Genomic DNA, 15,388 nt, shown 5'->3' with positions numbered 1-15,388 from the left:
TCCCGCCAGCCGTGCCAGCCCCGCCTGGGCCCCGGGACCTCGGCGCCCCCCCCAGGAGCCCTGCGGAGCGGGAGCGACCTGCGGAAGGTTCTGGAGCGGGAGGCCCAGCCACCGCGCCCTTCCCTTCGAGTGCACGTCGATGGGCCTGGGGAGGCCGTTTCAGGAGGCTCAGCGCCCGGGCCCACGCTGAGCAGTAGGCGGTGGGAAGTGGGTCAGCTGGACCCAGCCCGCCTGCCGGGGACAGCCTGGGGTCTAATGCCAGCCGCCAGGTGCTCTGGGGACGGATGGCATGGATAGGGCGGGAAACGCACGCGCCAGACGCCCGACCACTCAGCCTGGTCGGTAGTGTTCCACCGCCCAAGTTCAGGGGAGCGTGTGGGGCCACCGGGCAGCGTCCACGGCCGCCGCGCGTCTCAGAGCATCGCGCGTCCGCTCTGCTGCGGCCGGAAGGACTCCCTCCGCGGGAGCAGAGCCACGACAGAAGGACGGCCTAGGCAGGCGATGCAAACCCGTGCAAGGGTGAAGGTTAAGCCGCTGAAGGCCATGGGGAACGGGGTGCACGGTGTTACCTTCGTAGGAAGGGATGCCTGCTCCCCGGGGGGCTGAAGACAGTCCCTGGATGCGCTGGGTTCCATCGGGGGGATTTAACATCTCAAAGACGGGATTAATGCCTTGCCGAGTGTTCTGATCACAGGTATCACCGTCCCCCGCTGATTCACAGCTGGCGCGATTTACACAAAGTTAGGATTCTGTCTGTTTTGCCACCATGTTAGCTTCGCTCCTAGAATACAGTAGGAATTCAAATAGGTATAAATTAAAAAAAAAAAAAAAAAAAGGAGGCGGAGGAGGCAGAAGTGCGGGGAGAAAAAAGCAGAAAGGAAGAAAGTCTGTTTCTGGAGCAGGGCCAGGATGTTCCTTGAGTTTTCTGGCTGTTTTTATGCATGTGTTCCTTGTTTGGTAAACCGTACAGTTTATTTCGCTGAGTGGATTTACACTTAGAAGCCTTCTCATCTATATCAAGTTTTCAATTAAGTTTACTGTGCGCAGGCATGTTTTAGTATGATTTGGTGCCAGCCAGCGTTTTGGTCAAGATCTTGCAGTTCGAATGAATACGTATCTTAATAGTGCCCGATCACTATGTCTGGGTATAGACCCTGTTAAAACTCTTAATTTTCATAAGCAGGTAAACCTGAACGATATGATTTTTACCAAGTGGACTTGTGACTGCCATTGACTTTCGTTTTCTGCCATTGAGAATTTGTTTCAGGCCGTCATTCCCTCCTCTCTTGCTCTACTGTGTAAATTCCTAATATTCAACCTGAGAGTAGGAGGCAATATCGGAGGTTGTAGTTAGTGTGTCATGTGATTATGAAGATGGAAAGCTGATTGCAAGAAATATGAAAATAGCTTTCTTATTCATATTTGCATTTTTTAAATTTTATTCTGGCAGGGGTGGTGTGAGGCCCTGAGCCCAAACTGCAATATTTGGAATTTCTATGGTAGCAGTTTTCATGCAAGACCAAATTATCTCATTGAAATGAGCTTTTACATGACCAATTTGTTAATGGCGTCCTTTTTCATATGTGAGCTAATAACTGGTAACTTACTGTAGTTTTCGGAGATGATTTGAAAAATTCCATTGGTCCTATTCTGTACGTTGGTAGCAAAAAGGTAAAATCATCTAGAGCATTTTAGAGATGAACTGTGGGGCCCCTTGGTGGCTCAGTCAGTTGAGCGGTCGACTTCGGCTCAGGTCATGATCTCTGGGTGGTGAGTTTGAGCCCCACCTTGTGCTCACTGCTGTCAGCCTGGGAGCACAGAGCCTGCTTCAGAAGCTCTGTTCCTCTCTCTCTGCCCCTCCCCCACTGGGACTCTCCCAAAAAATAAATATTTTAAAGGTGAACTTGTGCTTTGACTATTAATGACTTATTTTTCTTAAACATTAGGTGCACTGAGTTACTTGTGGTATAATATATGTTCATTGTTGGCACCGCATTTACATTTACATTTGTTTAGGCAGTGAGCTTTGTAATTTATTAGATCCATAAGGTAAAATTTTAGTCCGATATATACTTCAAAAATATATTGTCAGTTGATTAGCTGCTTTAAACTCTTTATTGAATATCATTTACCCATAAAATACCAACTTACAGAAAAATTTTAAAATAAGTAACAAATGAGCGCCATTTTCCTGAGCAATGGGGAGGAAACTATCATGAAAATGTTACTAACAAGGCTATGTTTGTCTTTCCTAAGAATTAAATTATGACGTATACACTAACTGGCCCCATGTGTTACAGTTCTAGCTGTTGCCAAGCAACAGGGACTCTCTTTTGTTCTATTATTTTCTGTCCCCATCCCTTACTTCTTTTGGTGGAGAAAAGATATCTACAAAAAAAGCAACCCACTCTATCAACATTTAGAAAACCAGATCAACAACTTTATGTTAGATCAACCAATCCTCAATTATTGGAAATAGTAAGTTTTATAGTTAAATAGAAAGGAGCACTTCATTTACAGACATCCAAAATTCTGAAGAGCGTTGGCCATGGATTCACAGTGCACACCGGGAAAGATAAGTATCTCTGAAAGGTCCATCCTTTCAGGAACAAAGGCCGTTGAGAACATAGATTACCCACACTACTGTAATCTCTTACGAAAAATGAACATGCCTTTTGTGAAAGGAGTTGAGGACAGACATGACTATGGCAGAATTGAAAAGAAATGCAATTCTACTTTTCTGAAGTTTCACCCTTATCCGCCTTCAGTCCTGCCAGATTATCATCTACACTATCCTTATCCCCCACCGTATGGGCAAGATTATCCATTATTTCCACTTCGGGATGACGTGCCCTTGGGCGATCCCTGTTCAGGGTTTTTGAGTCCTGGAGGTGATGCTGATTTAAAACCTGGCATTGGCAGAACTATGCCAAACCTGGTGGATTTCAGTGATGTGAAACCACAACATCGAGTTCCCAGGCCAGACACAGGATTCCAAACAACACTGAAAAGGAAAAAACTTTTATTAGAACTGAAACAAGACAGGAGATGGAATTCCAGGGCAACACCAGATGTTTCCATCAGAGCAAGACTCGGAGGTAAATATTTATTTTGAGAGGCACTACAGGGGAGGGGCAGAGAGAGAGAGAGAGAGAGAGAGAGAGACTCTCAAGCAGGCTCCCCTGACATGGGGCTTGATCAAGACTTGGATGCTTAACCCACTGAGCCAACCCAGGCACCCCTGGACTTTATAATTTTTAAACACTCAAACAAGAGAAAAGAGGATGGATATAAGATTCAGTATTTTAAACTTAACATAAAATTGTAAAGAGTAAATTCTTACTTTAAAAAATTATACATGGTAAGGGAAAAGTAGTAAGAATGATAAGCCTTTGATAAGCCTATTTGTTAAAAAATGGTTTTTTTATGTTTATTTATATATTTTTGAAAGTGAGCACATGCATGGGAAGAGAAGCAGCAGAGAGAGGGAGAGAGAATCCTAAGCAGGCTCCACGCAGTTAGCGTAGAGCCTGACACGGGGCTTGATCACACAAACCGTGAGATCATGACCTAAGCTGAAATCAAGAGTTGGATGCTTAACTGACAAGGTCACCCAGGTGCCCCTAACAAAATGGTTTTTAGGGGCACCTAGGTGGCTCATCCTGTTAAGCCTCCGACTTCAGCTCAGGTCATGATCTCATGGTTTGTGAGTTCAAGCCCCATGTCGAGCTCTGTGCTGACAGCTCAGAGCCTGGAGCCTGCTTCAGATTCTGTGTCTCCCTCTCTCTCTGCCTCTCCCCTGTTCATGCTCTGTCTCTGTCTCTCTCAAAAAGAAATAAACATTTAAAAAAATGGTTTTTAAAAGTGCCTTAATTAGGATAAGTGGCCAACACAAAGTGTGCAACAGACAATTTATTCTAGACATGTAGATAACCTAATTTTTCCACAAGGGAATGTATGTTTAGTTTGGATAATTGTATAGCATACCTCCTTATCTGTCTCTCTCCCTTGGAAAACATCTGCTGATGGTTATGAAAGAGGTCCCAAGAGCTGAAATGATATGGGAAGGTAGTTGGAAGTAGATTTGGGGGTCTGGTAAGAAACGACCCTTCTGTAGCCCTGGACACAGAATTGACCCGTTACTGATGGCTATACCTTATGATTTCTCTGTAAGAACTCCCAGAGGGTATCACAGGCCTGGTGCAGAAATGGTGAGAAACACTTCCAAAGTGAAGGCGTGCGGAGTAAGAAAGAGCAGCTTGGAGAGATTCTACCATATGCTGAGAGTTAGGCTTTTCACGTGTCCTTCAGCTGTGGATTTGGCAGGTTGGCTTGGGGGAATTCCCTAGTGTGGAATATCCATGTAAAGAATATGAATGAAAAAATAAAGAATGTGAATGGGATTCGACAATCTATTTTAAGAATTCAGTATTTTATAATCCACTTGAAATGCCATCTAGACCGAAAGCTCATGTAATTCGCCTTGAACCATTGATGAGTTTGGGTCTGTCTTGCAGACTCAGAACATCTCACTGATTCAGAACCAGGGACTATTTTTCGGCTCTCAAGGAAAGAGCTTGACTGAGCTCAATCTTTTGCTACTGCTCCAATGTAAAATAATAGTCACTGTTAAGAAATATGTTTAAAGGAATTGAAGTTGTTGTTTATAATAGTCCTATTTTAGACAAGTATAACACTTTGCTTGTAAGCAGGAAACCCCAGCCTAGTGTAATTTTCAAGAACAATATTTTTGGTTTGTTTCATAAGTTTTTCTAAGATTGGACTCTCAGAACATTATTCCAACAAATGACAGGTTGAGAAAATAATTTACTAAAGCTAACAGAAAGCTAAAATAGGGTTAGCCAACTTTGTATCAACAATTCAGAACCAAGTATAGAACTCACCACCCGAATCAGTACAACAGAATTCAGTAGACTGTCTGGGCTTGAATCCTAAGAGAAAGCTTACGTGCACTGTGATCTAGGAAGAGTTGCTAATCTCTTAGTGCCTGTGTATATACTTGTAAATTTACATACTGTAAAATTTCATAAGGTAATAATGAGGGCTATTTAATATAATTCACATGAAGATATCTGACTTGAAGGAATTGGCCAATAAATGTCAGCTATTATAAAGTCCAGAATTTTCAATTCCTTGCAATAAAAGGAGGATTGTTCTCTTCTAAAATGGTTAGGATTAAATGAACTAAGACATGTAAAGCAAGTAACAAAGTTCCTGGAACCTGGTTAAAGCATTCAGTTAATAGTAGCTGTTAATCCTGGCCATTACAGTTTCAAGGAGTAATACTGGCCATTCGTGATTGGGCTCAGTATAATTTGTCCAAGTTTTCAATGATTTCATAGATCTCGGAAATAATCATTAATTATAAATAATAAGTACTTTCTGTTTTTAGCAATATACATAAATATACATAATTTCAAGTACATTCTGATAAAGGACATATTTGTAAAATTGATTATATCACACACCAGTATGCTTTTCAGTGGGCGTTCATAAATACCAAAACAATGCCATTAAAGATTATATTACCAATTTCTTGCCCTGTTCCGACTTTGTCGAGACATTTAACTGGGTTCAGTAGTTTTTTGTTCTTAGTTGGCTTTCTTTCTCATACACCAATCGAGGATTCCCAACTTATCCTAATTCTATTCATACCTTCATTGGTCTTTTTGCCTCTATTTCAATACAGCAGATGACACATCTTCCTAATCACAGAGAAAACAGAGGTTGCCTGTTATCACACCCTTGACTGTCCCACATTCAGCTTCCTAATATCAATACTTACAACTCTTGTATATTTTATTACCTTTTTTCCTTTTTAGCCACTGTCTTATCTCAGTTACTAAAACAAAATACCATAGGATATGTGGCTTAAGCAAGAGGCATTTACTTCTCACAGTGCTGAGGGCTGGGAAGTCCAGGATAGAGGTAGCAGCTAATTTGGTTCGTGGTTAGAACCCTTTTTCTGGCTTGCATAGGACTTGTTTCTTCCTGTCTTCTCGCTTGGCAGACAGAGAGAGAGACAACTCTGGTCTCTCTTCCTCTTTTTATAAGGAGAGTAATCCTTATCATGAGAACCGTACCCTCAAGACCTTGTCTAAACCTGATTACCTCCCAAAGGCCCAACCTTCAAATACCATCACACTAGGGGTAAAATGTCAACCTATGAATTTGGGGCATTTGCACACCTTTCCTCTATAACAGTCAACCATTTTTAAGTGCATGGCGTATTGGCATTAAGTATATTGTGAAACCTTCACCACTATTCATCTCCTTTAACACATTTCTTCTTAAAGACCAGAAACTCTGTACCCATTAAATATTAACTTCTTATCTCCTCTCCTCCTCTCAGCCCCCTGGCAGTCACCATTTTTCTTTCTGTCTCAGAATTTGGCCACTCCAGAAACTCACATAAGTGAAATCATAAAGTATTTGTCTTTTTGTGATGGATTTATTTCACTTAGTATAATGTCCTCATGGACAATGTCCGTGTTGTAGCATGTATCAGAATTTCTCTGCTTTCTAAGTTTGAATGATTTTCCATTTTATGTATATACCACATTTTATTTATCCATCGATGGACACTTGGGTTGCTTCACCTTGATGGCCACTGTGAATAACACTGCAATGAACATGGGGATACAAATATCTCTTCGAAGACCCTGCTTTCAGTTCTTTGGGGCACATACCCAAAAGTGGGATTGTTCCATCACATGGTAATTCCATGTTTAACGTTCTGAGAAACCACCATACCGGTTTCCATAGTGACTGCTCCATTTTACATTGCAACAACAGTGCCCAAATACAGTTCCTTGCGTTCGAAGAATAAACCCCACTTGGTCATGGTGTATAATACTTTCAATGTGCTCTTAAATTCTGTTTTCTAGTATTTTGAAGATTTTTGCGTCAATATTTATGAGGGACATTGGTCTGTGGTTTTCTTGTAGTGTGTGTGGCTTTGGTATCAAGGTCATGATGGCCTCACAGAATGAGTTTGGAAACAGACTCTTCAAGGTTTCTGGAAGAATTGGGAAGGATTGGTATTAATTCTTTAAGTGTTTTGTAGAACTCACCACTGAAGCCATCTGATCCTGAGCTTTTCTTTGTTGGAAAGTTTTGGATTATTGATTTAATCTTCTTCTTAGTTAGAGATATGTTCATATTTTCTGTTTCTTCATAATTCGGTCTTGGTAGATTGTGTGTTTCTAGGAATTTGTCTATTTCATCTAGGTGATATAATTAGTTGGTACACAATTGTTCATGGTGCATTTTTATCCTTTTTATTTCTGCAAGGTTGTTCATTTGCAACCTCAAGAGTTCTCTGGGTGAAAACAATCTTTTTTAATTCAAAAAATTTTTAAAAATAGTTCTTTGGGTGCAATCCAAAACTGGCTTTCTATGTTTGGTAGGAAGAGACCAGAAAAAGGGGCAGGACACTCCAAGAGAACATACATACAAGGCTTGTCTTAAATGGCTACCTGGGTGCTAGAATCCTAAAGGTTTGTGTAAAGATCTTAAAAGGGTTTAGTCATGTATCCCATCCAGGTGGTCTCAACAACACCTTACTTTGGGCTCCGTTCTTGAAATAGCTCTTACCGTAGGAACAGTGGGGAGAAGGTATATGTCAAGGACACAGGGGAAGGTAAAAACCCTCCCATGCCCGAGTTCAGTTCAGAGGTCATTCTCTCGATGACCTCCAACAAAAATCAGTTGTAATGTCCCCTCTCATTTGCGATTTTAGTTTATTTGAGTCTTCACTCATGTTTTTCTGAACCAATCTAGCTAAGTGTCAATTTTTTTTCTGTTTTCAAAAAACCAACTATCGCTTTCATTGATTCTGTTGTTTGTTTTTTCTCTATCTTGTGTATCTCTATTCTGGTCTTTATTATTTCCCTCTTTCTGCTAGCTTTGGGTTTAGTCTCTTTTTATTTTTAGTTCCTTAAGTTATAAATGTGCGTTGTTGACTTGAGATCATTTTTCAGTAGTATAAGTATTTGTATCTATAAACTTTCCCCTTAGCTCTATTTTTGTTGAATCCCCTAACTTTTGAGGTATTGTGTTTTTGTTTTCGTTTTTGTCTCAAGATAATGTCTAATTTTCCATGTGATTTCTTCTTTGGTTGTTTAGGGGTGTGGTGTTTAATTTTCATATATGGATTTCATTCCATTTTATCAATTTCTACTTTGATCCATTGTGATCAGAAAATATACTTTGTATGATTTCAGTCTTTTAAAATTTATGAAGACTTGTGGACTGTAATATAATCTGTTGTATAGAATGTTATGTGTACACTTGAGAAAAATGTATGTTCTGCTTGGGTATTCTGTTGCAGGTTTCTATATGTCTTTTGGGTCAAATTGTTATTGTCTGCGTGATCTATTTCCTTATTGATCATTGCTTAGTTGTTCTATCCATTGTTGAAAGTTGAATATTGGAGCTTCCTTCAATTCTGTCAATATTTGCACCATATACTTGGAAGTTCTCATGTGTGGTCCATATAAATAAAATGAAGTACAAAGTAGAAAACATAAGACCAGGAAAAATCAACTAAACCTTAAATTGGTTCTTTGAAAATAACAAAACTGATCTACCTTTAGCTATGTTGAGAAAGAAAATTCAGAGAAGACCACTAACAAGGGTATTTTAGATGTTGAAGAAACACATCTCTCACCATTAGAGGAGGGGAAGCACATGAGTCAGAAAATACAGAGGGACACCTGGGGGCTCAGTCAGTTGAGTGTCTGACTCTTGGTTTCAGCTCAAATCATGATCTCTCGGTCATGAGATAGAGCCCCACGTTGGACTCCATCCTGAGCATGGAGCCTGCTTGGGATTCTCTCTATTTCTCTCTCTCCCCCACCCCCCCACCACTGGCACACTCTGTGTCTATCTCTCTCTCTCTCAAAATAACTAAATAAACATCTCCAAAAAAAGAAAAAAAAAAAAAAGAAAGAAAGATAGATAGAAAATATACATAAAGTAGTCCTTAAATCTTTCTTTCAAGGTTTTCTTTCTTGGGGCACCTGAGTATGTTCAGTCGGTTAAGTAAATGTCCAACTTTGGCTCAGGTCATGATCTCACAGTTTGTGAGTTCAAGCCCCACGTCAAGCTCTGTGCTAACAGCTCAGAGCCTGGAGCCTGCTTTGAATTCTGTGACTCCCTCTCTCTCTGCCCCTTCCCTGCTCATGCTCATGCTCTGTCTCCCAGAATTAAGTAAATATTTTTAAAAATTAAGGTTTTATTTCTTTAAAAGCATCACATTGTAGAAGTATTTTATAATAAAAATAATAGGCCCTATGGAAAAAAATGGCATGCATGGTGGACCCCACCAAACTCATACAATTTCATGTATTACACCAAAACGAACTCTCAGTCAAAATATCACAGTTGCAAACATGTCACATCTCCAGTAAGTGAAGAAATAGTACAGTATTTTCCTTGACAAAGGACTTGATATTTGTTTGGTGGCATAGAAGTGATGAAATGAGACTGTGCATTATGAAGAAGAGGTGTGTGATCCCTGGTCCTGAAAGTGGCCATTGGCAACTCACCCCTTCTTGTGTGTGCCTGCCCCTCCCCCCACCACGACGTGAGGTCTGTTTCCTGCCCACTTCGCCTTTGGGTTCTAGCCTATAAGAAGATATTATTAGCAACCATAATGCAAGTAGAACCTCGTTTCAGGACTTGCACATTGGGATTCGTCCTCTTGGGATTCTTCCTCTGGATTCTCAGTCACCGTTTTGTGAAAAATCCAACCTGGGCCCATAGGGAAAACAAACAAATAAACAAGGCACCGGTCGGTAGGCCTAGTGGAGCTCCCACTTGCCAGCCATGTGAGGGAGATGATTTGGGACCTGGTGAGCTCTCCCAAGCTAGGCCACACGGCATACAACACCCTGCCTGGCCTCAGAGTCCTGGGAGATGGTCAATGGTTGTTTTAAGATACTAGGTTTGGGGGTGGTTTCTTTTGCAGCAGTAGAGTGTGACACAAGGTAACGGCAATGCCATCGTCATACTGAGATGTGAGTCTAGTAACCGTGATGTGGGTAGCAGTGATTCATGGTCCTGTTTCCTCTCTCCTACTGTGGCTTAAATATCTAATTTTAGGTTTTGTTGTTTTCCTACTTTCCCCTTTGGTCCAAGTCGCTGCCTCAATGACAGCAAATCAGAAAGACACCACAGAGCGCCATCCTGCTGCTGTGGGCACTACGGTCATCGGAGGGCTTCTTTTGGCCAGTGGTGTCACCTCCAGAAGTATCCTTGTTCTCAAAACAGAAATAGCCGTGGGCTTCAGCACAACCTTTCTCACTTGACCTCTCCTCTATACTTTGTCTTGCTGCGGTCACAAAATGTCACAAACTTCGTGCCTGACACGAAACCCATTTATTTCCTCCCAGTTTTGTGAGAAGTCTGAGCAGGCTCAACTGGGTTTTCTTTCTTTTTAATTTTTCAGTTTATTTATTTTTTTAATGTTTATTTATTTTTGAGACAGAGAGAGACAGCATGAGCGGTGTAGGGGCAAAGAGAGGGGGAGACACAGAATCCGGAGCAGGCTCCAGGCTCTGAGCTGCCAGGACAAGCCCGACGTGGGGCTTGAACTCACGAACCACGAGATCATGACCTGAGCTAAAGTCAGATACACAACTGACTGAGCCATCCAGACGCTGCTCAACTGGATTTTCTAACTGCCAAAGCCCACAGTGTCTAGGGAAAATCAACTTCAGGCTCATTCAGTTTGTGCAGAATCCGGATCCTCGCAATAGAGCCGTCACAGTCAGGGACACTCTATTCCCACGGGCCACCCGTGCTCCTCTGTCTTCCAAGTCAACAGTGGTGTGTCCAGGCCCTCTCAGACTCTAATCTTTCTGACTTCCCCTTTGTCAAGGCTAGATCAAAAGCTGTCTTCAGGGAGATAGTCTTAACTCCCCACAGTCTGCCTGGGCCAGTATTCTTCCTCCACACGCCCGCAGGGCTCAGATCTCAACTATCATTACAGTTGCTACATGACACTGCCGTTATCTACTTCCATGACTCTTGTTTACCTGTGTTCATGAGCACCTCAACCACCAGGTACCCTCTCTTCCATCTTTGCATATACATCTACTTCCATTGACAGCGCCGTAAATACTTATTGAAGTCTCTGTGTGTGTTTGCTAGTGTCTTAGCACTTCTGTCATTAGATAAGTCACCTACATGGTAACCAGACTCCTTTGTGTGGTCACCATCCCCAGTACAGCTGCATGCTCATCCACGGGCTCATGGTACCCAACAGGTCTCTTCTAATAATGAGTGATACATGCCAAATAGTTCCGCATTATTATAATTATCCTAACAGGGAAATTCAGTTCTCACTGCTAAGAAAAGTTGTTAGATACTCCACTGAAATGTCCATTAACATCACACAGTTTAGCTCTCGAATGGGAAATATTTCTGGCGGAAGAAAAAATTTCTGTGACATCTTTAACCCAAAGCGCATACATTTTTGTTTTCAGGTTGGACAAGCCCGCTGAAAGTTACTCCTTCACAACCTCGCCACGAAGCGTGCTCGATAAATCACACATATTCATTCAACGAAGAGGCAACATGTACAGTAAGGTTTTCTTATGGGATGGGATTATACAATGTTTCCAATTAATTTCATCGTCTGTGTATTTGATGTTTTGTGCCCTGTTAAAAAATGGCTACCTTTTATAAAGTACTTCTTACATGCCGGGCACCGTGCAGCCCTTCACGATGATCGTGTATCATGTGCTATTTTGTGCCATCCTACAGCAATATCATGGGGGAGGAGTGAGCAGTAAATGCTGACAGCGCCCAACCCAGACTCCCTTTCCTGGCAAGGACATCCCCCACCGGTAGTCATGAGTGGTGACCACCAAATGGCTGATGGTCACCAGCCTGGAGGACCGCACCCTCCCACACGGTCCCCTCAGACTTTGGCCAATAGCTGACTGACTTCCTTGAGGAAACACACATGAAACTAAGCTGGGTCCCCATGCTCACTAGCCTCTTGTCCCATTGAGTGCTCTGACAGTGTGTTACTTGAGTGAAAATCCTGCTTCAGTCTCTGCTTCTGGACAAGGCTATATTGTTTTCCCCACTCTCCTAGAGAAAGCTAATGCCCAGTGATGTTAAGTAATTGACTTTTTAATTTATTCAAGTTCATTAATATACAGTACAGTCTTGGCTTCAGGAGTAGAACCGAATGATTTCATCTCTTACATATGACACCCAGTGCTCATCCTGAAAAGTGCCCTCCTTTTAATGCCTGTCACCCATTTAAGCCACCCCCCCCACCCACCTCCCCTCCAGCAAACCTCAGTTTGTTGTCTGTATTGAAGAGTCTCTTATTTTAACTGCACACTAAATATGAAACCAAAGTTTAAACCTGGGTATCCTTCTGAAATTAACAATCAACAATCATGTTTTTAATCATTTTTCTCTGTGGATTTTAGAGGCTCTAAACTCTTGCTATTTATATGACTGGAAGACTATCCAAGCAATATACAGATAGCTCAAGGTTTTTTTCTTTTTTAAAAAAATAGCTCGAGGCATTGGGGTGGCTTAGTCGGTTAAGCATCCAACGACGGCTCAGGTTGTGATCTTGCAGTTCTTGAGTTTGAACCCCTGTCAGTCTCTGTGCTAACAGCTCAGAGCCTGGAACCTGTTTCAGATTCTGTGTCTCCCTCTCTCTCTGACCCTCCCCTGCTCACGTTCTGTCGCTGTCTCTGCCTCTCTCAAAAATAAATGTTAAGAAAAAACCCAGCTCTATTGAGACATATTTCACACACCACAAAAGTCATCCATTTAAATTGTTCAGTTTTTAAAAAATTTTTAAATTCAGTTTATTTATTTTGGGGGGAGTGAGAGAAAGCGTGAGTTGAGGAAGCGCAGAGAGAAACGGAAAGAGAAAGAATCCCAAGCAGGCTCTACACTGTCAGCACAGAGCCTGATGTGGGCTCGAACCCTGGAACCATGAGATCATGACCTGAGCTGAACTTCGACATTTAACCGACTGAGCCATCCAGGTGCCCTCAAGCAATCAATGTATTTTTAAAGGTGCTCACGAAATTGAGCAATGTCACCACAATCTAATTCTAGAACATTTTCATCACCCCAGAAAGAACCCCCATAGCCGTTGGTAGTAAAATTGTGAATTCTTTGAAGGAATCAGAGGAATCCATGACTCCCATGTGTATTCCTTCCCAGAATCAATCTGCCTGTGGACTGATCTGCATTTGTCACGTGTTAGATTTAGTGCTACTTTTCCCACCTCTTCCTTCATGATTGCACATTTTAGCACAGAAGGGATTGGGCCATACATCCCACAACCATTAGCTGTACTAAGACACAAAAAGCGTCCTTCAAAATCCATGTCATCAATGCCTCCTTTATCTAGATGCCATCCAGCTATGTTGAACTTCTTGCTTTTCCTGGTCTATAGAGTTTTCTTGATAAGAAAATCTTGCCTGTAGAAATGGGAGTAATTTGGCCTGTTTTGAGCCATTCTAAATTCAGATAAAATGCCGAATGTGATTGAAAGGGTAAAGAAAACTTGTACTTACTAGTTTCACTTATTCCATCTCCAGGCTTTTCAAAGAATCCATTGCTCCTGTAGGCAAGTCCTTTGAGAGCAAATCAAAGTAAACATTTAAAGAAATTAAAGGCATTGGTGCCTTTTGTTTTTTCATTGAAGCTGGAAATTCATGGCAAGTCTCTATGCTTTATCTAGTTATCTATTTTAGAGTTAGACTATTGAAGTAGGTACTTGTCATGTAAAGGCTTATTAGCATCTTTATTTAAATTCAAAATAAGTTTAGACTTCTTTTCACAGAAAATAAATCTGGATATTTTCTTTCTTGGAAAACAACAGGATTAATATTTCATTTTTATTAAAATATCAAAAAACTAATAAGGTAGAGAGAAGCGATTGGGTCAGTGAAAGGATAAAAACTCTAAAATTTAAGCCTAGCACTCAGGGCCACTTTGGCCACACAGGAATTTGCCATTCTAGAAGGGAAAGCTAAAACTCTGAGCTGGATCTTTGGTAGTGTCAGAGGTATACACCATCAAAAGCTGGAACTTATCTCTGAAAACAATTCAGTGCTTTGGCGGAATACCCAGAGACTTGCTTCGTAGAACAAAGGATAGATTGATAGTAAAAAGCTCTGAACCAGACTAAAGCCTGGCTTGGTCCAAGTAAATGAGAAAACTCTTAAGTCCTTTTTTAAAAATGCTTTTGTTTGTTTTGTTTTATTTATTTCTGAGAGAGAGAGAGAGACAGCATGAGCAGGGGAGGGTCAGAGAGAGAGGGAGACACAGAATCCGAAACAGACTCCAGGCTCTGAGCTGGCTGTCAGCACAGAGCCCGATGCAGGGCTTGAACCCACGAACCGTGAAATCATGACCTGAGCCGAAGTCAGACGCTTAACTGACTGAGCCACCCAGGCGCCCCAAGAAAACTCCAAGTCTTGAACTCGTGTTAAGGTGATGTTAGATCATTATCATTCCCAGGATGCAGGCAGACACAAACTGTTATGCCCAGATCGCAATCTCCCCCAAATCCCAAGACCACCAAGGAGTCCAAGTCACATATGCAAAAGCAAAGGGCGTTTATTTGGGCTTAAGCTCAGGCTCCCAGACCTCACCAACGCAGTGGATCCGTGCTGAGAGCCCTGAGCCAAGGCAGAGTAGGGTTTTTATGGGGTTTGTGACGGGAGTTACAGAAGTTGTGGCATGGGAACAGTGATCCAATCATAATTATTCAACATCATTGACAGCGGGTTTGACCATACACATTGTCTAGAGTATTCATTACTTTTGGCGGGATCCAATTACAACATTTAGAGTACCTTTAAATTCAGCCAATCACAGAGCGAGCCTAGGGTCTTGTTCAGCGACTAACAAGTTAACTTTAACATTAGGTAACAGGGTCCTATCTATAGTTTCTATCTCCAGGCCTCTCCCTTAACGATGTGGAGGGTGGTCGCTGGCTTTTCCTGATTGGGTGTTGCAAGGGTGGTTTCTCCTGCCTTGGGCAATGTGTCACTGCCTGATAGTTTTGGGGAAGCTGAAACTTAGGCCTTCTAGTTTAGAGGGGAAACTTAAAGCCTGTCATGGAGTCAGTTTGGTTTAGACGTTTAGACTTGTGTCCTTATAAAACAAAACTTTTTTGGAGAAAGATAATACATTACTAAGCCTTAAATTATTTCCATTGATAACGTTTAAAACATAATGCCCAGCACACAATCAACAGTAACTAAACATGTAAAGAGAAAGGGCACTGTGAATTAGAGTCAGCAGGAATAAAAGGAAACAGAAAGAAACACACTGATTCTAGACATCGAAAATAGGCAAGGAGAGAAAA

At 41.7% G+C, this 15,388-nt stretch overlaps 1 protein-coding gene across 1 annotated transcript in view; it reads left to right on the top strand.

Annotated features, from left to right (window-relative positions):
• Nucleotides 1–2,484: 2,484 nt before the first annotated feature.
• Nucleotides 2,485–15,388, top strand: part of SPMIP7 (sperm microtubule inner protein 7) — a 50,841-nt gene continuing 37,937 nt past the window's right edge. Inside the window, exons 1-2 of the mRNA XM_077781140.1 lie at nucleotides 2,485–3,098; nucleotides 11,514–11,611. Coding sequence (XP_077637266.1) covers nucleotides 2,549–3,098; nucleotides 11,514–11,611 — 648 coding nt within the window. The 5' untranslated portion in view covers nucleotides 2,485–2,548. The remainder of the gene's footprint in view (nucleotides 3,099–11,513; nucleotides 11,612–15,388) is intronic.

This window comes from Crocuta crocuta, unplaced genomic scaffold, assembly GCF_008692635.1.
Source record: "Crocuta crocuta isolate KB4526 unplaced genomic scaffold, BGI_CrCroc_1.0 scaffold108, whole genome shotgun sequence".
In the NCBI taxonomy this organism is placed as follows: domain Eukaryota; kingdom Metazoa; phylum Chordata; class Mammalia; order Carnivora; family Hyaenidae; genus Crocuta; species Crocuta crocuta.
The sequence above is the reverse complement of the archived record's forward strand: the minus strand, read 5'-3'. Positions and strand labels throughout refer to the sequence as shown.